The 23,555-nt window shown below is 35.1% G+C and overlaps 1 protein-coding gene across 9 annotated transcripts in view; it reads right to left on the bottom strand.

The window, feature by feature from the left end:
• The window catches only part of CSNK1A1 (casein kinase 1 alpha 1), a 43,295-nt gene that overhangs the window by 5,989 nt on the left and 13,751 nt on the right, over positions 1-23,555 (bottom strand). For 3 of the 9 annotated variants that reach the window (XM_070414624.1, XM_070414626.1, XM_070414633.1), the window contains 8 exons: positions 19,737-19,863; positions 16,965-17,063; positions 14,582-14,665; positions 9,586-9,725; positions 8,311-8,389; positions 6,964-7,038; positions 4,226-4,332; positions 3,126-3,274 (listed from right to left, as the gene is read on the bottom strand). In XM_070414624.1, the coding sequence (XP_070270725.1) occupies positions 3,126-3,274; positions 4,226-4,332; positions 6,964-7,038; positions 8,311-8,389; positions 9,586-9,725; positions 14,582-14,665; positions 16,965-17,063; positions 19,737-19,863 (860 nt within the window). Of the gene's footprint in view, positions 1-1,365; positions 1,401-3,120; positions 3,275-4,225; positions 4,333-6,963; positions 7,039-8,310; positions 8,390-9,585; positions 9,726-14,581; positions 14,666-16,964; positions 17,064-19,736; positions 19,864-23,555 lie in introns of those variants that run through there. The other 6 variants (XM_070414629.1, XM_070414630.1, XM_070414628.1 and 3 more) reach the window with 5 other exon arrangements.

The raw sequence follows: 23,555 nt of genomic DNA, 5'->3' as shown, positions 1-23,555 counted from the left end.
AAGAGCCGTAGACTTATGTGAGGATCAACCTTTGGTTTATTACCTTCTGAAATTCTCCCATCTCTGCCCTTAACTAAAGAAATGAGCAACTTAATTGGATTGGTAATATCTTAAAAATATTTCCTTTTCCTTTACTTTTTAAATGTCTTGAAAAGTACTTGGAGGAAGTGTATCAGGAGTGAATCTTTTCTTTTTCTCTTTAACATGTATAAAAACAATAATTATAATCATGTGATACCTGAGCACTGAAAACTAGTACAGAGCACAGTAGGCATTAGGAGAAACACTTGTTTCTTGTATCATTCTTTTGATGGGCTTTGGAATGGAACATTTCAAAAGATCTTTTCTTTAGAAAAGTAATTAGGATAGAAGCCTATTACATATAATAAACCTTTCTTAGCTGAATTCAGACTTTTACAGTCTTTGGACATTTTTAAGTGAATTGCTAAAACAAGTCATTATAGCTTTCTATGAAGAAACATTAGATATAGATTTTTCAAAAATAAAAATAATCACATAAAATATATTAGTGAATGCCACCATTTGGGGGATTTTTCCAGGAATAGATATTCCTGTGATAAAAAGTTCTACTTGCTGAAGATTCATTTAAGAAACTAAATTCTGATGTGGAAAACTCTGAAAATATAACTCCGTGCATAACAAATCGACAGGATGCATTTGAAAAGCACCTTCTAGCCCTGGCCAGTGTGGCTCAGTTGGTTGGAACATCATCCCGTGCACGGAAGGGTCTCGGGTTTGGATTCCCGGTCAGGGCACATACCCTAGGTAGCAGGTTCAATCCCTGGTTAGGGCGTGTGTGGAGGCGGCCAACTGATCTTTCTTTCTCATTCTCCCCCAAACTAGAGATTGGAATCGGGAATAAGTAGACCGACTTTCAAACTCCATACTTCAACCATTTCTTAATGGATGGATCACCCAGAAATGGCTGGGGTTAAGGTCAGGGGAATTGGCTCCCCTTACTCATTTCAAGCCACCTTCAAACCCATTGAAAACCCTGTTTTGTGTAAAATTTGCTGGGGCACTAAGTTCTATGTCCAAAATAAATGTTTTCAAGAAGTCAAAGATCAAAAAGAATTTTGTTGTTTGTATTCTGTGGGATGGCACATTTTAGTTGCAAGCAATATTTTGCTTGGGGTCAAATTATACCGCATGGACATTCATCTCTGAAAGTAGTCAATGACATGTGATGTGTTTTAAGCAAAGTCCATTTTAATGTAACAATTCGTATAACCTGTGTCTAATAATGCTATAAGATTTTTGTAAGATTTTAAGTTGTTTTTTATAAAAAAATAGCTACAAAGTAAGGATTAAACTTAAGTTTAATTTTTTTCCCAAGGAAATATACTAACTCAGTGGATCCAACTGCTCATCCTTAAGACCTGGATAGGGCAGGGCAGGACAAAAATTTTACTTGTTTATTGAGTAAGAAATACACAGTAAACTAACAATGAAACTAGCTCAAAATAAGGTATAATTCTTTCTGAAGGCTGCTGAATGCCTGAAGTGAAATGTTCTAGGTCAGCTGCTATTTCAATCTAATTTTAGTTCTAGAAACTGCAAATCATGATGATCCTATTATCCCAGCTAGCTTTAGGCAAAAATTGGTTTCAGTGTGTGAGAAAAAGCTAATATACTATAGGTGTCAGATGTACCAAGGCCTCAGTTTAGAGACTCTAGGTTGTCTTACCTAAACAGTAGCATTTCTTCTATATTTTGGTGCTATGATTAGTTATACAATGATTAAAACACTCAAAAGGGGCAATTAAGTCCCAAGTGAGTTGCACAGGCAGAACACTGGGCAAGCATTAGTGTTTGCTATCCTGAGCTGAAATTTCATTGTCTAAGGACCCTCACTACATTAAAACTTCAACTGTGAATCCTGACCACCACGGAAGCATCTCTACTTCATTCCTAATAGATGAGCTGCTGGGATGAGGATGACATCAGTTAATTATATTTCTTATAAAGTATCCTCAGAGTAGAGCCTATTTTTTTATTACAAAATAGTTTAAACACAACACTAAAAATATGGATCAAAGAAGACCAAGTTCAGACTAGAGCAGTCATTCAGAAATTAAATAATTAAAGCCCCCAAACTTTACCTGCCCACTACTTCTAGAAAGTAGGCAGGTATTAGGAGGTAAGCCCTAGAAAGGGGGGAAAAAACAAACAAAAAGCACGAAACACAGGAGTTGAACTGTATGACAACAGCAATAAGAAATGGAGCTGTATCCTAACAGTTCTACTCCTATAGCACCAAGAGTGCTGGAGAAAGACAGAAACAGACTAGCAGTTCAATGGCATTTGCCCCAGTTTTTTTTTTTTTTTTTTTTTCAATTTGCAAGGCCTAACTGCAGAATTCAATTCCACATCGGACTCCTAGATGTTGAATATTAGCATGATTTAAAAAAAAAAAAAAAGCAAGCCAAAAGCAAAAGATCATTTGGAAATTAAAGAACACATGTAGGTAAATATTAGATAAGAGATTTATGTGTCGAGCTTTTCAGTTATTTCAGCATTTAAGAGCTTAAACTAGATGCTCTACAACTGAGAAGATAGACACTTTGGGGCAATGCCAAACTCAGACTCACCTCTTGAAATCAGATCGTGTTCACAATATTCCATTTTAAATGCTAAAGCATTAACATGCAGAAAAAATTCTTAACACTGTTAGTCTGAAAGAAAGTCAAGACATCATGGCTAACCAGCTTCATTATTAAAAATCAACAAGTGTTAGGTCTAGGATTTTGGATTTATTGACTATACCATATTCCCAACACCAAATGTTTATTTTGGAAAGAGTTAATGAATGAGTAAAAAAGATGCAGCTGTTAAAAATGACCCAAAATCCCAAGAGGAAATGATATAATATACACACATATATGTATGCACAAATACATATACATGTATATATCAACAAGGACATTTGGGTTTAAAGTTAGTAGTCAAATTTTCCAAGGACGTTTTTTTTTTTTAAACAAAGCCAAATTTTTATGTATTTTAAAACCACCTCCTCGATCTAACACTGTTAGAAATGAATGAATTACCCAATTTTGTGTTCAATTTTTTTCCCCTGTAACGTCACTTGGTTCTTGGCTACTAACCTTTCATGTTACTCTTGGTTTTGTCAGTTTGCTTGCCTGTGGGGGTTTGGGCCTGTTGACCCTGCCCACTTGAAGAGGCTGCCTGCTGTGCTGCTTTCTGCTTTAACATTGTCCAATCAAATGTGTAGTCATATTGGTGGTTCAGGGTTCTGGAAAATATAAAATTATATGTTAATTCTTCAATAAGACTCTAGTTTAATACACAACTGAACTTTCAAGACAGGGCATTTTTTAAAGGAATTGAGTATTTTCTCTTAAGGGTGGTAACTTCCAAAAGATTTCTTTCCCTACTGGTTTTTTTAACCATTCATTTAATTAATTCTCACTTTATAAATGTCAGGATAAAGTGGGAGGAAAATGATGTCACCACATTTGGTCTGCTATATTTGATAATAAATCCTCTACTGTTAAAAAAAAGCTGCCTTTAAACTTTCTTAAAAGGGGCAAGAGGGTGGGAATGGAAGGCAGCATGAATAGCAAAAACACTGTCAATTATCTTGTGGGAATAATCATAACAAGGAGGTACTGCTGAAAACAAATAGAGCAGGAATGGGACTCTAAGTTTGTAAGAGAGAGATCTATGCTAGTGGCTTGGGAAGACTTTTCTGGGGTTAGAGGATTACCTCCAATTCTTATGAAATCCAACCCCGTGTACTTTATCTCACCCCTCCCCTCTCCAAGACCAATTCTGGGTTGCACCAAGGGACTCCTAGAATTTGGCCTGCCTCCCCGCTATCAAACACTCTATGACTGATATTTTAATTGCTTTTCATTTTGGTATTGAATAAGGTCCTGTACCAAAGTTGGAGACTTCCATGGGCCACCAATGTCACTAAGATGTAATGTAAAATGCAATTATTGTGGAAAAGTTTGATTCTACTTTGAGCTTGATTCAACTGTTTATCCATCCCAAACTAAAATAATTTCAAGTACATTAATACTACAAGTGGTAAAAAGCCAAACAAAATCAATTTCTTAAAATTTTACTCATGTTGGTTGGGCCCACTTTAATTTTCCACTTGTCAGAATAGATATGTTGAGTAAATTTAACTAATCCCCCTTCACTGGACTTTAGAGTCTTGAACACTTTAAAAACTGACCTGAAAAGAATGCGAAATAGCTGCCTCAGATACATGTAATCTGGGGCTTCCTCAAAGCGCAGCCCACGACAATAGTTTAAGTACATGGCAAATTCTGCAGGAAACCCCTGTAAGTTCAAGAGTAAAAGAAAAAGTTAAAAACAAAACAAAACAACTTATTTCAAGATAGAAAAATCAATGCATTTGAATACAAGCAAAATATGTATTTGAGGAGGGGGTTTACTACTTTATTGGATGATCTGAAAGTAAAATAACTGATTTGGTATCCTCATAAAATTAACAAAAGTTTACCATCTTGACCACCTTATTATTACTTTATCATTTAATACTGGTAGAGAAATATTTTTTCCCCATTAACATTATATTGCAAGCACCCTGTTGTTATTTCCAACTGCTTCATAAACCTCTGTGTTGGCTGCATAACAGCAGACCTTACGAATACATCAAAATTAACTTGTACCCTTTAACTAGACATTTAGGGGAGCCCAACTTTTTTTTAATAAACAATACTAATAATCACATCTGTGGGCATAAACTTTTTCCATGTTCAATTTCCTAAGGAAGATTCTCAAAGATGTTTATAAACATTTAAGGCTGTAGATATTAGTCATCAAAAGTATTTTGCCACCAAGAATGTAAATGTGCAAAGCATTAAAATAACAAAAATCCCTACATCTCCTCGCCTTCAGTAAATGTGAAAGTGAAGGGAGGTAAGTTAAAAGTCTCTTCGCACAACCTTACGATTTCAATGAATTTCTCACATCTAGAACAAGGCAGGATAGAATGGATTTATTTGCAACATTTATTTTTAATGATTGTATTGATATAAACAGTTTTAAGTTTTACAAAGTACTCTTATGCTATTTTATTTTCTAGGGTGAACATCTGAAAATAAAGTCATGAATATATTATATATCTTTGTTTTTAAACTCTTAACCAGATTTAAAACATTCTCACTATTTTATAGTAATACCTAATACTTCTGTATTTACTACACACTGAATCAACTGTATGTGGCTAATCCAAAAGACAGTCATAGCCCACAATTTCTACACCAAAATTAAGATGTAGTCCACACGTAGAGACTGTTACAATCCTTTCTCTTCCGGAAAAATGGCTGACTTTTCTAATGAGACAAATGAATCTTTCTGTTCCATGGAAATGTAGTCTATAGAAAATATGTTTTGCTTCTTGAAGCATATGGGTTTTTAAGTTATTTGGGTGAATTACAACATAACGTTTTACTTATTAACCTAAAATATATTTCGTAATTGCCCTAACTGGTTTGGCTCAGTGGATAGACCATCAGCCTGCGGACTGAAGGGTCCCAGGTTCGATTCCGGTCAAGGGCATGTACCTTGGTTGCGGGCACATCCCCACTGGGGGGCATGCAGGAGGCAGCTAATCGATGTTTCTAACTCTATCCCTCTCCCTTCTTCTCTGTAAAAAAATCAATAAAGTAAAATAAAAAATTTTTAGGGGCAACTTTGCATGCCCTCCCTCCTCCACCTGCCAAATTCTTAGTCCTTGGACAAAAATTACTCCTTTGGGCACAATGTCAGATGCCTCTTTGAGAGTGGAGAGCAAAGGAATGAGACATAAGACTGTACGATTAAAGGTGAGGCAGAGGGATGCTGGTTTGCTGTCTGGGGAGGACCTGGCTGGATGGGACATAGCCCTGGCCAGTCCTACACAGCCAGAGGTCAGTAAAATAAATAAATAAATAAATAAATAAATAAATAAATAAATTTATTTCATGATTTGAAACAATGAATCCCAAGGTGTCTCAGAAAAGATCATAGTCTCCCACTCCACCAGGCATGACATTCGTGCACTGTGTGTGTGTGTGTGTGTGTGTGTGTATCCCCCTGAGCCCATCCGGGAGCACTCGTGTTGCTGTGGAGGCGGGCCGCTGGGCTCACCAGCCATCAGCAATCAGCTGGCTTGTGGCTGAGCAGCGCTCCAACTGTGGGAGCGCACTGACCACGAAGGGGCAGCTCCTGCATTGAGTGTCTGCTCCTTGGTGGTCAGTGTTGTGTCATAGTGACCGGTCATTCCGCCTTTTGGTCGATTTGCATATTACCCTTTACTATATAGGATATGTATAAAAGGGGAAAACAAATGTGTGAATGGGGAGACACATAAAGATATCACCAATTATCCCCTCCAGAGTACTATTCAATCGTGCTGATTTCTACTTTCTATCACCAATTATGTAATTACATACTATTTTCTCATTATTTCAGGTATTCAACAGTCTAAAAGACAATCATGTGGTCTTCTTTCATGTTAGCCATGGTTTCCCACAGAACCTCTTTCCATTCTAAACTCACGTGCTTCTCTACAAAGTTTGAGATTTCAGAGAAATAAATAAGCCTGATTCAGTCATCTATATTGTCACACATGTACTATTTTATTTTGTTCTGATCTGCTAGCCTTTGTTTCCCTACTCCTTTTGTACCAACTGTCGATGTCGTTTTTTAATTTAGAATATTTTAAAATGTAATATCTCTCATAAATTAGTGAGGCTCCATTAAAAAAGTTTGCCTGCTCTCTTATTTTCCCTATAATTTTTAACAGATGACAGAGCTCAAAGAAACCAGAAACAGTAAAATACACACTTAACGGCAAATGGCTAGCTCCTAAAACGATGTTTAAGTTCCAGAGATGGCAAGAAAAGTATTTCTTTTTGTTCGTGGATCATTTATATTAAAACAAAATCAAGCATGTACACCTACCTTACATAAAACTTCCACAGGAGTGGACATCTTCTTTTCACTAATTTTTTCATATTTTTGTTTCTTTGTTGCAGCCTGTGGAAAAGAATCAAACCACACAGACATGTTCAGTATTACTGAGATCCTTATTAGTTTAACATACTAGACACAAATGTAAACTTAAGATTCAAGAGAACATAACCTAGATTTAAACAAACCCCAAAGTACAACATATTTAAGTCCCCCACCCCCGCCAAATTGTTAATTTCTATATGGGTTTCTATTTCAATAACATTTTTAGCTATTAAGAGAGGGTGAGTCTAACAGGAACATGAAGATATATATGATTTAAATAAAACATGGGTGGTCAAATTTGAAATTTTCTTAACCCATAGTCAACACAAGAGCAAAGATATAAGCAAATCAACACAAAAAAATGAGCCCATCATTTAGTGACATTAATAACTCGTGCCACCCGGCCAGTGTAGCTCAGCGGTTGAGCATCGAACCAGGAACCAAGAGGCCATCGGTTCAATTCCCGGTCAGGGCCTATGCCTGGGTTGCAGGCTTGATCCCTGTGGAAGGCATGGAAGGGGCAGCCGATCAATGATGTCTCTCTCATTGATGTTTCTATCTCTCTATCCCTCTCCCTTCCTCTTAAAAAGAAGAAGAAGAAGAAAAAAAAGCAATAAAAATAACTGGTGCTAAGTCAAAATACCTTTCCAATGAAAAATATTAATAATGAATAAAGCTACCAACACATAAACACAAAACAAGTTCCTAGTCTCACAGATAATTAAAAAAAAATACAGACACCATTTTCCTTTAAAGGATGAATAAAATATTAACATATAACATAGCCATTCAATTCTAAGACACAGATATTTATCATTAATACACACAAAAGAAATGTTAGGATAATTAAATAATACAGCTAGTATTACTGGCTAAACCAGTTTTACTGTACACAAAAGTATAATGGCAACACATCAAAATGAGAACGTCTCCACCTAATTTCTTAGCCCATGTTAACTTCTATCCAGATAAAGCTTCTGGTTGCCAATGAGTACCTGGCTTCCTGTCTCCCAAAAATGTGTGTTCTTCAGGTATGAATGTGGGATTCTATTAGCTTATTCTTACTGAAATGATCAGATTTTATTTCCCAATAAAAAGTAAAAATAAAGTAATTCCATTTTAGAACACCTCCTATTTGAAAGAGACTTAAAGTTCATCCCCAATATTATTTGTACTCTTAAAACAAAAGAGGGGGTGTGGGGTGGAGAGGGGAATAAAAGGGTAACATCTGTAATACTTTCAAAAATAAAGATAAATTAAAAAACAAAAACTGGTCATTTGAGTCTGGTTTACCTTTAATCCTTGCCATGGCAGGCTGGTTCTATTAAAATACATCAAAACATATCCTAATGATTCCATGTCGTCCCGGCGACTAGAAAAGAAAATGTAAATTTATAAGCTGAAATTATTATGAAAAACGTGAAAGAAAGCCAGGTACACAGAAAGAATTTTGTCAAGTGAGGAGAGAGCAATTTGGTGTCTTGTACAAAAAAGGTACATAGTTACGGTAATAAAAATGTTCATTAATGGGTTACTTCTAAATAAAACTCATAGAATCCCAGATTGTAAAATCTAACATTGCCTTGCAACGTAATTTTTAGAGAAGAGCAAAAAGGATTTAGCTAAACAACTTTCCAAACCAAAGAGCAGAACTCTTGTTAAGTTTTGCAGAACCTCATAACTTTATCGAGGTTGAAATAAATTAATGTAAACCTAATTAAACATCTATATGATCTCTCTTTCTCTCAACCCTTGAACAACACAGGTTTGAAATGCAAGGCTACACTTATATGCAGACTTCTTTCAATTGACCACATTCAACAGACCAGAGCAGTTCAAACCTGACTTGTTCAAGGGTCAACTATCACATACATACATACATACATACATTCAGACAGATCTATGTATTTAAGAACTGGTAATACTTTGACCTATAGAAAATGTGAAATCAGTTTAACCCAGAGTATTCAGATATTCATGGGTATTTTCTAAGCTTGGTTTAAGGAGCAAAAAATGATTTATAAAAGATGGAGAACATGAAAACCTACAACTCAAGCCAAGAAACAGCAGAGATTATGAAGATTTATTCAAACTAGATGCTATTAATTTATGGTATGCAAGAGTAGGACAGAAGATGATCCACCAACCCCTTTTGGTTCATTAGTACTCAGATAACATTTTCCTCGTAAAAATAACTTATAGTCTTCCCCAAAACTCAACTTGTATCACTAAAATATAAAAGCTCAAGATCAGCATTAAGAAAATGAGTACTATCTTCAGCTGCAAATATAAACATCATGATAAAATTGCATATATACATCTAACTTTTCACCATGCAGTATTTTTCTTCCTAAGGGATGACCTTCAACAAAGAAAACAAAAAGGCCTCATTTAATTGGCTTCTCTGCACTGGCTAAAGCAGCAGGTAAAAGATTTAATAAGCACCCTTCAAATACTCAGCCAAGAGATATCTTTAGATACTGTAAGAAACTAACTGAAATATTAAAAAAAAACACATCAATGGATTTTGCTATGAATTTTATTAACACATTCAACTGTCAAACTCACCTCTGTTCAATACCAAGATGTGCATTGATGCTAGCATATCGGGCAGTGCCAGTGAGATTTTTATCTTCTCTGTATGGTATGTGTTGCCTTGTCCTGTTGTCTCTGTACTTTTTGGCCAAACCAAAATCAATAAGGAATAACTTTAAAAGAAAATAAAAAGACATTATTAGGTTTCCACCTTGTTCAATTAAACTATTTTATTCATTAAATGGCATCTACTTTCTTTGTTCAAATACATCAAAGTATCATAAGTAGAACAGATATCATGAACAAACGTAACACTCCAATAAGCTTTTATTAGTCCTCATTAATAAATCAAGTTTAAAAAAATAGTTAGGTCAAGTGTTTGATTCTGTCAACTGAACAATTTCACAGGCTCAGTTCATTCCACACCCAGAAGCCTGTGTGCTGTGTGCCATAATGGAACCCGATATCCAGTTACTATTGGTAAACAAGACAGCTCTCAAAGTTTGATATTAACAAGAAAACCCAAGATTTTTATTAACAAAAAATAAGCATTTTTTAAACAAGCATGCATTACATTCTACTACATGAAGTGACATTTATGCATGTGATCAGGTTAAACTTCTAGAAACTATAACAAGTTGACCTAAAATCTTTAAAAAAGTACTTAATATCAAGGTGGCTTACAATCAGCAGTTTAGATAACCTAACCAAAAACCAAACTAATATTGTATTATAAAATAAAGTTTAGTGCTCTCTCATATATGGTACAAAGAGATTAAGATACTCATTTATAATGTTGATTTTTAAGTAATTCGCCGTTAACTCCCCATAATTAAAACCTTTAAAAGAGCCCTAGCTGGTTGGTTCAGTGGACAGAACATCAGCCTGCAAACTGAAGGGTCCTGGGTTTGATTCCGGTTGAGGGCACATGCCCAGGTTGCGGGCTCGGTCCCCAGTGGGGAGCGTGCAGGAGGCGGCCAGTTGGTGATTCTCTCTCAACATTGATGTTTCTGTCTCTCTCCCTCTCCCTTCTGCTCTGAAATCAATAAAAAATATATTAAAGATGAAACAAAACACAACACCTTTAAAAGAAAACAAACCAAACTATTTTTGACAAAAAAATCCAAATATGTTCACATTTACCTACCTTCTAAAGCAAAATAAACAATATTTACTTAAAAGTGTAGCTTTTATCATAAAATCACATTAAGATTATTAAGCAAAGCAAGTCTATATGCTCTTACACTAATATAGCCCTAGACCAGTGGTCGGCAAACTCATTAGTCAACAGAGCCAAATATCAACGGTACAACGATTGAAATTTCTTTTGAGAGCCAAATTTTTTAAACTTAAACTATATAGGTAGGTACATTGTTATTAACTTAATTAGGGTACTCCTAAGGCTTAGGAAGAGCCACACTCAAGGGGCCAAAGAGCCACATGTGGCTCACGAGCCGCAGTTTGCCGACCATGGCCCTAGACCAGGGGTGGGCAAACTTTTTGACTCGAGGGCCACAATGGGTTCTTAAACTGGACCGGAGGGCCGGAACAAAAGCATGGATGGAGTGTTTGTGTGAACTAATATAAATTCAAAGTAAACATCATTACATAAAAGGGTACGGTCCTTTTTTTTTTTAGTTTTATTCATTTCAAACTGGCCGGATCCAGCCCGAGGGCCGTAGTTTGCCCACGGCTGCCCTAAACTATTACACCTTACTAGTTATGCCTAAATTTTGTAGTTTTTTTCCATTAGGCTGACATTGGGGTTCCTTCTGTCACAGTTTATAATTTGTGATATGCTGGAAAACCTGATTTCCTAGTCTGTTAGGGTTGTGTCAAAAAATAAAGCAAGTTATTAATTTAAGTGAAAAAGATCTGACCAAGTGTTTCTCTTAGTTGGATGAAAAATACCTATTTCAGGCAGGCACTGTTAACCTAGTCTCAGCTTTAAGCTGGATCAAAAAGACAATGAGGTTTGAGCTTCTGTAACTATGTTAACAATGTGATATTTATTTGATTTACTACTATAAAAAATGAAGATTAAATTTTTAGTAAAATGTAGTTGAATAAAGAAAGCGCTTATAAAGACACTAACTTAAGCAACTGAGTTATAGAAATATAAAGTGTTATAAAACAAAAAAACTCATGCTGTTTGTCTTCATATGAATATCAGTTTAGTACACAAGTATCAAAATGAGCAAAATATTTCTCATAGGCAAAACAGAAATTATGACTTAAGCTCCAGATTCATATAGAAAATCAATCAAGGGAAAAATAAACACAAAAGGACACCCAGCCTCAAAGTATTTAAAAAATATCCCTAAGAATTATGTGGATTTTGAATAAGAAGTGATTAGAACAGTGATGGTGAACCTATGAGAATAGGAGACAGTTTCAGAACTCATTTTTTTGGTTGATTTTTCTTTGTTAAATGGCATTTAAATATATAAAATAAATATCAAAAATATAAATCTTTGTTTTACTATGGTTGCAAAGATCAAAAAATTTCTATATGTGACACGGCATCAGAGTTAAGTTAGGGTTTTTCAAAATGTTGACACGCTGAGCTCAAAAGGTTCGCCATCACTGGATTAGAACACAGACACTCCTCTAAGGGCTATTTTCCAGGATTTCTTCGTTCATTACTTCTAAGTAGAGAAAATAGGAACATCTCTGACATGATTATGTCTGATAGCTTCATTCGTGTCTAAATCGACAATGAGAAGCTGATGTGCAATTCAATAACCACACACTTTCTCACAACTAAAAAGACTGCTTTAGAAACTGTTCACTAGAGTATTTTTCCTTCCACAACTCCAAAGGATGAAATGTAATGAAGAAAACAAAAAACATTCAAACACTATCTTCTTAAACATCTCAATCACTGGTATCAAAACAAAATACTACAAAGCAAATCAATTAAAAAATTTCTCTTGTAAAATCTAAGTCAGGAAAAGTAATGTCACTGCCAAACAAAGGTATCCTATTTTAAGAGCAAACAATTGAAAGAAAAACTACTTAAAAATTTAAAAAAGTTTTTAAATCTCTGGGTAATTCATCATTTTCTGAGATCTATTAAGCATCTTTAGTAGCTTTCTATGCTGTGAATTTAAAAATGAATGTAAACATATAATGGAAGTATATACATGAAACCACATGATACCAAGGATACAAACAACCGCAAATATGTAAAGGTAGAACAAACAAGGAAGTCAGTATTTAGTAAGTCATAAGATAATGCATTTTTATAGGTTTATATATGCAAAGAGAGGCCTAATCTTTTTGGCGAGTCAAGCAAAACTGTGGGTTTTAAAAATATGTATGTTCTAAGTAAAATTTCTTCCTGTGTCAAAGAATACAGCACGATTCTTCAAAGGCATGTGGAAATGAGTTAATGTTGGATATACTGGGATAACTCTATTCAGTAGAGGTGCATTTTCTTCAGAAACACTACTGTCAATTTTAGTTTTTAGTATATGCATCAATTTCTCCTAACCAGGGGTCACATTACCCTGCCCCTCCAAAGACTTAACAAAGTCACTTTTCCTCACAACCCAGCTAATCTATAGAGAATATAAACAATTCAAAAAAAATTAATGGAAATTATTAAATAATTATGGTACAAAATATAAGTAAAATGTGTGAATTAATGAATAAGTAAAAAAGGAGAACCAAATTTGCCTTACAATGTGCCTCACACACTTATAACACTTCCCTCTTTTCCCAACCAAACCTAGTCACCACAGTTGGTACTACTTCTTTGTCCATGAATAAAAATAAATGTAAATTTATGAAACCTCTGTGACAGCAAGAGAAGGTGGCCCCTAAAATAATGCTGGGTAGTATGGACAAAAATTACATATCACTCAGATGATGCATGTGGTAATTAAGGAACTACAACATATGCTCACATATAAAAGACAACTTTCTTTTTTAAATTACTCATGGCAATACTTCCTTCTCAGTGTATCTTAAATTGATAAAGACTCATTTGCTCTTGAGCTTCAAAATTTACCTAAATTTTATGATTAAAAAAACTATTATTTAAATAGAAAAAAACCCACCTATTTTCCCTTGTTTGTCTGAAAATTCATCCAGTAAGAAACATATTTAATATCTACAAATGTAAAAGATTGTGAAGAGTTCTGTTTACGTTTTAAAAAGTTAGAAAATTATGAGGGTGTTTATCTAGACTGCCAAACACTAAATCAGGGGTCCTTAAACTACGCCCCGCGGGCCACATGCAAATACAAATATTGTATTTGTTCCCGTTTTGTTTTGTTTTTTACTTCAAAATAAGATATGTGCAGTGTGCATAGGAATTTGTTCATAGTTTTTTTTTAAACTATAGTCCGGCCCTCCAACGGTCTGAGGGACAGTGAACTGGCCTCCTGTTTAAAAAGTTTGAGGACCCCTGCACTAAATCATCAGATTATACATTCACTTAATTTGTGTGTTATTAATGGCAATTGTTTAATTATGTTACTATTATATTGTTAGAATGCAATGTCTTCTATTTCCAGAGCATATGTTCTTACTGAGGTAAATCAATTCTAGAAACAGTAGAACTGAAATCTGACCTATACTTACCTGAAGGTCATTAGGGAAGGAGAAGAGAGTTAAGGCATAATATATTCACCATTCAGTACCGATGTATTTCATGCACTGAGTTATGCAACTCCAAATACATTTTTAAACTAAAAAGTCTATTTCAAGTTTATCACCAAGTAAAGAATTTCCATACTAGACTAATGTATTATTTCCTTACATGGATGTTAGAGATCTAAACATAATCCTGTTTTCATTAGGTTTTCTCTAAACTTTAGAAGTTTAAGCGAAAGCCACAAAGAAACATCTTAGTAATGTTATGTTTGCCAAGTATGTCTGAATAATGCCAACGTAAGAGGTGCTTGAGAAAGATCTACATTTTCCAGAATTAAAACAAAACAAAAATAATCAAAATAAAACAATAAAAAAAGAAAAGCACATGAATTTGGGATTGAGTTTGGAATAGGAGACAGTTTCAGACCTGGTTTAATCCTGAGAAAGATGGGTCCTGAGAAGTACTAACAGTCATGCTTCTTTTCCTCTTCCCCACTGGAGATTCTAAACACTAAACAGACAATAGAGGGTGGCAGTGCATCAAACAGTATTGCTTACATTGCAACAATGGCCGGCGCAGACAGGCAACACCGAGGCATTAGAGAAAGAACAGGGTAGCCAAATGCCATCCTTCTTCCACCAAGCACTGAGCTTCTCAGTTTTCCAAATAAAAATCACATGATCAAGAGCATTTGAATTCTGGAAAATACTCAGGTTTTTTAATGCCGCTATAATGTGTCACTGCCTGAAACAGGGATAGCAATGGTGACATTTGGCTCTTTAATTTTTTAATCAAAAATGGGGAATTTGGATTTGTAATCTTTAGTACCATAATCTGCCCTTCTCTCCCCAAAAATTATACAGGGGGGAAAAATCTTCAGTAAGGAAGAGGTAGAAGGCATTTAGTCACCTTAAAATTTATTTTAATAAGCATGCAGGGCTGATTACTGGAAGAGATGAGCAAATTCACTAAGATTGGAGTGGCCACTCCTAAACATCAAATTCAGAACAATTTTCAAAATAATAAATTTTACTTGAAAAGTCAACCTCAAAAGCCCCCCAAAACTATGTTTTCCAATTAATAGAAAACTACTGGAACAAGCTGACCAAAGAATCCAGTCTCATACAACTGGCATTTTTCAAACTACAATACAGAAAACACTAGAAACCAACTACATAAACAAAACACTAGTCTAAAATGTTCAAGAACATTTAGAATTTGAGTCTTAGCTAAAGTTAAAACACTGTGCTTCTACCCTAGGGGTTCTCTGAATCTGTGTAACAGCAAGTAGCTCCACAGTATCCTATTTAATATCTCTAAAGAGGACACAAAATCCTAAAGATTTTCATCGCTGGGCAATTTGGATTTTCTAACACAACTGCGTGATTAACAAGCTATTTTTAAAGGGGGAGGGGAGGAAGCAAAGAGGAATTATCTAGATCATAATTTCGTTTAAGGCAAAAAACCATGTCCTGCAATATCAATACAGATCACATGAGGATAACAGATCTTGGGGGGGAGGGCAGGGGAAATGGGGTGGGGGGCTGTGAAATGCCCAAAAGATTAGGGTCAAACTGACAGAACTGCCCCAAAATTAAGACCAGTAAATTCTTTCAATTACATTACCAGGTTTGGCAATAACAATTAAGAACCTGGATGCTTCAAAGAGAGAAGCAATATAATATTTAAAAAAAAAAAAGAAAAAAAAAAGATGATGCAATTTGGGAATGTCAAGGTAAGTTATATATAGATTTAAACACCTTTGTTTTTTAAATATTTAACTCAGCTTCCAACAAAAAAAATTTAATTTCCTAAAACTTGGTCAGACCAGCATTAATGTCTCACACATTAACAAATAACACCAGTTCTAATGGTAATAGCTCCAAGTTGGCATTCATACAGGCAAACAAAGGTAAACATATACAGCTAGACGTAAAACACCAAACATTTCTTAATGGTTTAATAAATCAAATGGGAAATCTTCCTTCCAAAAACATAACAAAACAAAAAAACATAAAAAAACAAAAAGCCTCCAAGTTGTCCTGAAGTTGAGAATTTCTATCAGATCATTAGATCACAATATGCTTAGTGTATTGCCAATGCTGCCTGTCTGCCCGAGCTCAACATTGAATCAATTGATAAAGCAATTCACTCAATACGCTAATAATTGCAGAAAAAGTTAACACAATTTGGTTTCTAACTGCAATCATGCGTCACTAGCTAAAACCCAATCATCCCCCCAAAAGTTCAACAGCTGTGAGACCCCAATGAACACTAATTTTGTTGTATGAATATTCATTCCACTTAATATTTTCCTTTGAAAGGGGGAGAAGGGATAGAGAATCCACCCAACTTGGCACCCAAAAAAATGTCAACTACTTTGAAGCAGGCCCAAAAGTTATCCTTTTGAATACAGAAATCCAAGGACTGAAGAATGCTCATTATCAACCATGCTCAGTCAGCAAATGTCAACACCATGGTTTCCACGCTGGCACAAGCACATATGAATATAAAATAGCTAAAACTGTTCAATAGTTCAGTAACAGATTATTACATTTCATTATAAAGCCCTTGGGAATTTTATATTTCATATAAATAACTAACCTTGGTTGGGTAAGTTGGAGAAAATTTATTTCAAGTTACTAAGTTAATAAGAGTTAGCTGATATTCTTCTAGTTAGTACAATATTTTAAAGCAATTATCAATAGCAAATTAAATTTACTATGACTTTTTAAAAAACGCAAGTTTACCAAAGCAATTCTTGGAGTTTTTACTCTGTGTTCTTTCATGCAAAGAACATTTGACTAACCTTATTACAATGACGCCCAATACCCATTAGGAAGTTATCTGGTTTAATGTCTCTGTGTATAAAATTCTTTGTATGCACATATTCAATTCTACTGATCATCTGGGGAAAGAAAAAGGAAGAGAAAATTGAGTCAAGCAATTTGAATTAGATGATAAAAGCTATAAATTGTTATTGTTTTAAACTGAAATAGAAGCACTTTATTAACTTTATTCTTGTTTGCTTATTTATTTTTAACTACACATATCCAAAACATTCCTGGAAGTTGGTAGCATACAAAATAAGCATATGACTTTATATAAATGAGGCCATATACATGCTGGATTTCCTTTTTTCTCCTTTTTTTTTTTTAACATTTTTTGGATGCCCCCATTTTTTTTTCTCCACACTAATATAATCATATTCAAAATCTGAATTGTTTACATGCCATCTGACAAGTTTTTCTTGAAAATTCTATCAAGTCAAATGGTGTAGGTCTTACAAATATTCTGTGGTATAGATACGTTTTCCCCAATTTACAGTATTGCTATTATTTCCCTACTGTAAGCAATAATTATATTAATAAACTTAAATATGCTACCTACTAGTGCTTTTATTTCTATGGGCTATTAAGTTCCATACAATTTCAGGGAGAGTTGCTGGGTTAAAGGGTATTTTTCATTTTGATAGGTGCCTTTTAAAATAGGTTATTAACAATTCATTTTTCGACTAGGAGTATATGAGAGTATTCTTTTATCCCACTAGTAAAGTGATTTCAGTTCTTTCTAAATTTTGCCACTTTGACAATTATCCCCTAACACTTAGTTTGGAAATCTGTTCATTTGTACTGATCATTTCAATTTACTATTCTATAAACTGTCAATATATATTTTTTTGTCCATTATTCTTTTGACTTGTTCTTTTCTTGTCAATTTTTCAAAAATTCTCTGTATACAACAATCTTTTATCTGTAATTTGTTATGTAAATAGATTTACATTTTTAAAAAACCTGTCTTTTGACTATTTATGATATCTCTTCTAAAATAGTTTTAACTTCAAATGATCAAATATGTCTACCTATTCTGTAAGAGACTTAGAAATTGTTTTGACAATGTTTGCCATAGCCAGACTGCCAACATTATCTTACCCATGTTCTTGCTCTTCTCAGTAGCACGTGTCAAGGTTCTATTTTTTTTATTTGTCCTAATTTTCCCGAGTTTTTATTACTAGGAATATAAAGATTCTAAAACTTACTCATTTACCTTGACAAATGTCTTTTGAAGCCAAATCTGTAATCTCTGGCTTACACTGTTCATACTCTCAAGGAAGTAGATATATGCAATGTCCAAGTACCACCTTGTTCATTAAGGAATTAAACAATCACTTGGCTCACTTAATGTACACATTCGTCTTAGCTAAATAATACCCTTCATTAAACTGTGACTATTAACTCACTGGGAAAACACTGGGGGAAAGACAATAGCACAAACTTTAGACTAATTCGAGTGTTGCCTATCATCAAGACTTAGCTGTTACCTGCTAAAACAAATGCTTTTCTGCATTCCGAATTATTCTTTATCCTTCGCAACCAGTGTACCCAGAATATACTTTTATCACAGAACCTAGAACATTGTATTTTTCCATTTTTTCTCTAATACTAGTAAACTCTAAGCTCCTAGAAGGAACTAGTTATGTTTTTTCATATCCCTCTCCCCCCAGTGCTAATTACAGTAGCAGGCCCTGAAATGTTTCCTTAAAAATGCCTATGTGTTACTGAGGCTATAGAATATAAAACTTTTATTAGGATTCTCTTACATGTTAGTTCAAACATATTAAAAGGTTTTAAACTTTTTAATGTTTGAGCCCATAATATGCCACAAATAGAACACCGTACTTTACTAATATGTTAAACTTAGGGAATATCAGGCGCTGATTACAAAAAAAGTGAGCACTACTTTCTAATCCTTTGTATTTTTCCTAAAATTCTACCTCAAATGCTAGTTCTGTTTATCATCTCATTTTACTTTCTTATGATATTTGGTCTAAATTTTTAAAACGTTTTTCTCTTCCACAGCAATTTTACACATTAAGTTAACTTGACCCAATTCCAACAGTTTCCTGCCCTTAAAGGTATCTTGACCAAAATTAAAAATTATATGTATTTACCTGTTTCCGACTCTGTTCCCATATCTTAAAATTCTTTAAAACACATCTTCTTTCTTATAAAAAGAAAAACCTAAGCTCTGGCTTTAAAACAATTTAATCTAACACTAGCCAATGCATTGATCGAATTCATGACACCTCAAAAAATTCCAACTTTGCTTAAATTCTACCAATGGCTGAGTTTCCATCACTTTGAAAAACATCTATTTGGCCAAAAAAAAAAAAAAATCTTGATTTTAGTGCCTTTTAAAAAAATATAGCTTTCATAAGGTTCCAGACATAATACATAGCATTCAATCTGTTTAATTTAGCCAAAATTTCAATATGTACATTTATTTATATTTATATACTACACTCTGAACCCTTTCTTCAAACAAAATCTTATAAGGAAACTTGCTACATTCAACACTAAAACAAATGCTCTTCATCTGATGGAGCACCATGAAAACTACTAGTCTAGAGGTGAGTAGTAAACCAGCATAATCCATTTTTGTCCTATACTGATCGGAAAACATCTACAAGTCATATTAGAGTAGTACACTTGAATGAGTACATCCTCCTATTTTATCTTATTTGCTGATCCTAAAGTTAAACAGTGGTGAACAGTCACATTCTCATCAAAATTTCACATACCTGGTCAGCTAACATAAGTACAGTTTTCATTGTGAACCTTCTTGAACAGAAATTGAAGAGGTCTTCAAGGCTGGGTCCAAGAAGATCCATGACTAGCACATTGTAGTCTTTTTCCTGACCATACCACCTAACAAAACAAAAAGGAAAAAGGAAAAGCAAAGGCATTATGAAAAGCTGATTATCACTTAATATCACCAAATTTTTAAAAATTCTTAAACCTTAAGAATAAGTTTTCCCTCTCTGGTTCAGATGATAAAGGCACTGAGTAAGTACATTGTTGAACACAAAGTAAGGGTAAGGTGACTTTTCTTCTGTCAAGTGACCTCATTGTCCTATTAAGTCTTGCCTGGCAGACTTAACACCCCTCTTACAGGACAGCTGAAGTCTATACACATCTGCCACTGATTCCTGTGGCCTTGGGCAAGTTCTTTAATCTCACCTGGTCTTACTTTCTAATTGAAGAAATGAAGAAGACTATGCATATTAGTCATTTCAAAACATTTCAGAAAGCAAAGATCCCTAATATTATATCTCTTGTCCCATTCCCCACCAAATATTTAATCAATAATTACTTATCCTATTTCTTTAAAGGAGTCACATTTTTTGCTTAGTTTCAGATTACAGGTAATAACCAGTATTACAACAAAGATGAAACTTGTTTTCGATGGGAATCATGTTTTTCTTATCCCATGCTGTATTGTGGAAAAATTTGTCCCCAATAACTCTGCTAATTTCAGAGACTTCAAGGACTTGGAATCACTTCAATAAATGATTTCAAGTTTCTATCTATACTTATAGTAGGTTAATATGCAAATTGGTCGGGACGCCGTCACGTGCCGTCACGTAAGGACCGTACCAGTAGGAGGGTGGGGCAGCGAGTTACAGGGCAGCGGAGAGCTACAGGAGCGGGGGCAGCAAGCTACATGCGGCGGAGAGCTTCGAGTGGCGGTGGGTAGGGCGGCCAGCTGAGGCAAGCGGCAGCGAGCTACTCGTGGAGGGCCACTAGTATGACTATAATTCTGATAAGAGTATTTTCCTAAACAATCAACATTACTCCCCTAACCTGTATGGCTCAGACCCAGTTGTTTGGAGCATCATCCCTTGATCAGGTTTGATTCCTGGTCAGAGCACATACCTAGATTGTGGGTTCAGTCTCCAGTTGGGACGTGTGCTGGAGGCAACCAATTGATGTTTCTCTCTCTCTCTCTGATCAATAAAAAAAGTAAAAACTAAAAAACAAAAGTTCATGTTCCTTTCTATACTTTAGCTTCAACTGTTCTTGAAAACTTGATACATGAATAACTGCCATCAAACACAGAAGGAATTCACTTCACACCCTATTTTCAGAAATAGGTATCCTGGTGGGGAAAGAGTTTCTGCTTAAACTTGAAGAAATCTTGCCTACTAAGCCTAAGAAAAGCAACAGATGTGGCTATGGCAGAGCTGGTCTGCCCTTACTGTACCCGAAATTGTTACCTACAATAAGTATTCACTTAACATTGCCAACAGATTCTGTGACTTTATGCAAAAATTAAGCAAAACAAAATATGACATTTTAACTCTTGATATAAACAAGAGTTAAGTTCCTATGGTATCTCATCCATGTTTTAACAAAATGACATTGGACAAAACATTATTTGAGAACCTGCTGTACAAGAATGTTCTATAATTTTCCCTTTTCCTTCCTTATTTTCCATATGGGAATTTAACACTTCACATTCCTTCAAACATTTACTTGAAGGAAAAGCTCGCAGTGGTGAAAGAGGAAGAAGTGAATAAAATGTAACAAATAATAATAATAATAATAATATTAAAAGGTAAATGATGAACAAAGTGAATAGGTTATGTTCTCCTTTCCTTTTTCCCCACCCTTTCCCTCCTCTTCCATTACTTAATCGCAGAGGCAAATTTGAGCTAGAGAGCTGTCAGGAACTTCCAAAATCAGTTCTTGCCACTATAAATGCCCAATAATAAAAACTGTAGCAAAATCTCCTTATATAAAAACCCTGGGTGTAACATCACGGCCAGAACCGCGACCAACCGGAAGGAAATCAGTCCTGCAGGGGTCATCTTGGAAACAGCTGCGCCCTTCCCCAGCTGTTTCCTGGAGGGTGAGGTTTCAGGCAGGAACCGGCCCTCAGGGCGAGTTTTCAGGCAGGAACCTGCCCTCAGAGCGGAGCATGGAAGTGAAATGATTTGTAATGGATCTATTATTGAAGCTACCTTTGGAAATACTATATCTATAGATCAGTGGTTCTCAACCTTGGCTACACATTAGAATCATCTGGGAATCTTTTTAAAATCCTGATTTCTGAGCCTCATCCTCCGGAAATTCTGTTTCTTTGTTACTAATGTTGTGGCCCCACCCCATAACAAAGAAAAATTTCCGGAGGATGAGGCCCAGGAATCAGGGTTTTAATAAAAAGATTCCCAAGTGATTCTAATGTGCAGCCAAGGTTGAGAACCACTGCTATAGATAATATTAAAAATATATCTAAACGTGCAATTCTTTGTCCAAAAAATGAGCATGTTCAAAAATTAAATGAAGAAAATTTGGATATACTCGATGGAGATTTTCACACATATTAGAGTGATGATTCCATTGATTCCACAGATGATGCTGAAAAGGAAAATTTTACCATCGAATTTCTTAATTCTCCTTCGAATTTCTCCTTCGGGAATGCGGTGTCATAAATTAAAACTGAAAGTGGGTGCAATCATCATGCTATTGAGAAATCTCAATAGTAAATGGGGTCTTTGTAATGGTACCAGATTTATTATCAAAAGATTACGACCTAACATTATCGAAGCTGAAGTATTAACAGGATCTGCAGAGGGAGAGGTTGTTCTGATTCCAAGAATTAATTTGTCCCCATCTGACACTGGCCTCCCATTTAAATTGATTCGACGTTTCCCATGATGCCAGCATTTGTGATGACTATTAATAAATCACAAGGACAAACTCTAGACAAAGTAGGCATATTCCTACCTGAACCCATTTTCGCAGATGGTCAGTTATATGTTGCTTTCTCTCGAGTTTGAAGAGCATGTGACATTACAGTTAAAGTTCTAAATACTTCATCACAAGGGAAGTTAGTCAAGCACTCTGAAAGTGTTTTCACTCTTAATGTGGTGTACAGGGAGATATTAGAATAAGCTTAATCACTTTATCAGTAATTGTTTGCATCACTGTTGTTTTTATATCATGTTTCTATTGTTTTCATATCATGTTTTTATTGTTTTCATATCACGTTTTTGTTGTTTTTATATCAAGCCTCTGTTGTTGTTATATCTTTTTTACTGTTATTTATTAATAAATTTTTGTTATTTTCTTATATATTTTACTAATTTCCTTTCATTTCTCACACTTATATTATAGAGAAAGGGCAAATAGCAATATTAAAATAAATAAAAGAGAAACATGGTAATTGGCGTACGACCGCTACCCTTCCCATTGGCTAATCAGCATATCCTTATGCAAATTAACTGTCAGCCAAGATGGCGGCCGGCAGCCAGGCAGCTGGAAGCGAACATGAGGCTTGCTTGCTCCAGTGACTGCAGACTCCAACGTTCCCCGCCTCACTTGCCGGAGTCTGAGCTGGCAGTTTGAAACTTTGTAACAAATATAGCCGGCAGGGATCTCAGAGCTGAAGTTATACATTGTTTCGATTATAGAACGGCAAACAAACCAGCAGCGGAAGCCTCAGAGCTAGAGCCAGAGCTAAAGCTGGCCCAGAATAAAATAAAAAAAAAAAGGAGCCGTTGGGAGCTTCAATCAACAACCACCAGCCTGAAAGCAGCCCTCAGCCCCTCACCCAG

The sequence above is a fragment of the Myotis yumanensis genome, unplaced genomic scaffold (genome assembly GCF_028538775.1).
Source record: "Myotis yumanensis isolate MYYU_CA2020_CCGP unplaced genomic scaffold, mMyoYum1.0.hap1 SCAF_5, whole genome shotgun sequence".
Taxonomy (NCBI): domain Eukaryota; kingdom Metazoa; phylum Chordata; class Mammalia; order Chiroptera; family Vespertilionidae; genus Myotis; species Myotis yumanensis.
Note: the sequence above shows the minus strand (reverse complement) of the source record. Positions and strands in the feature narration are given on the sequence as shown.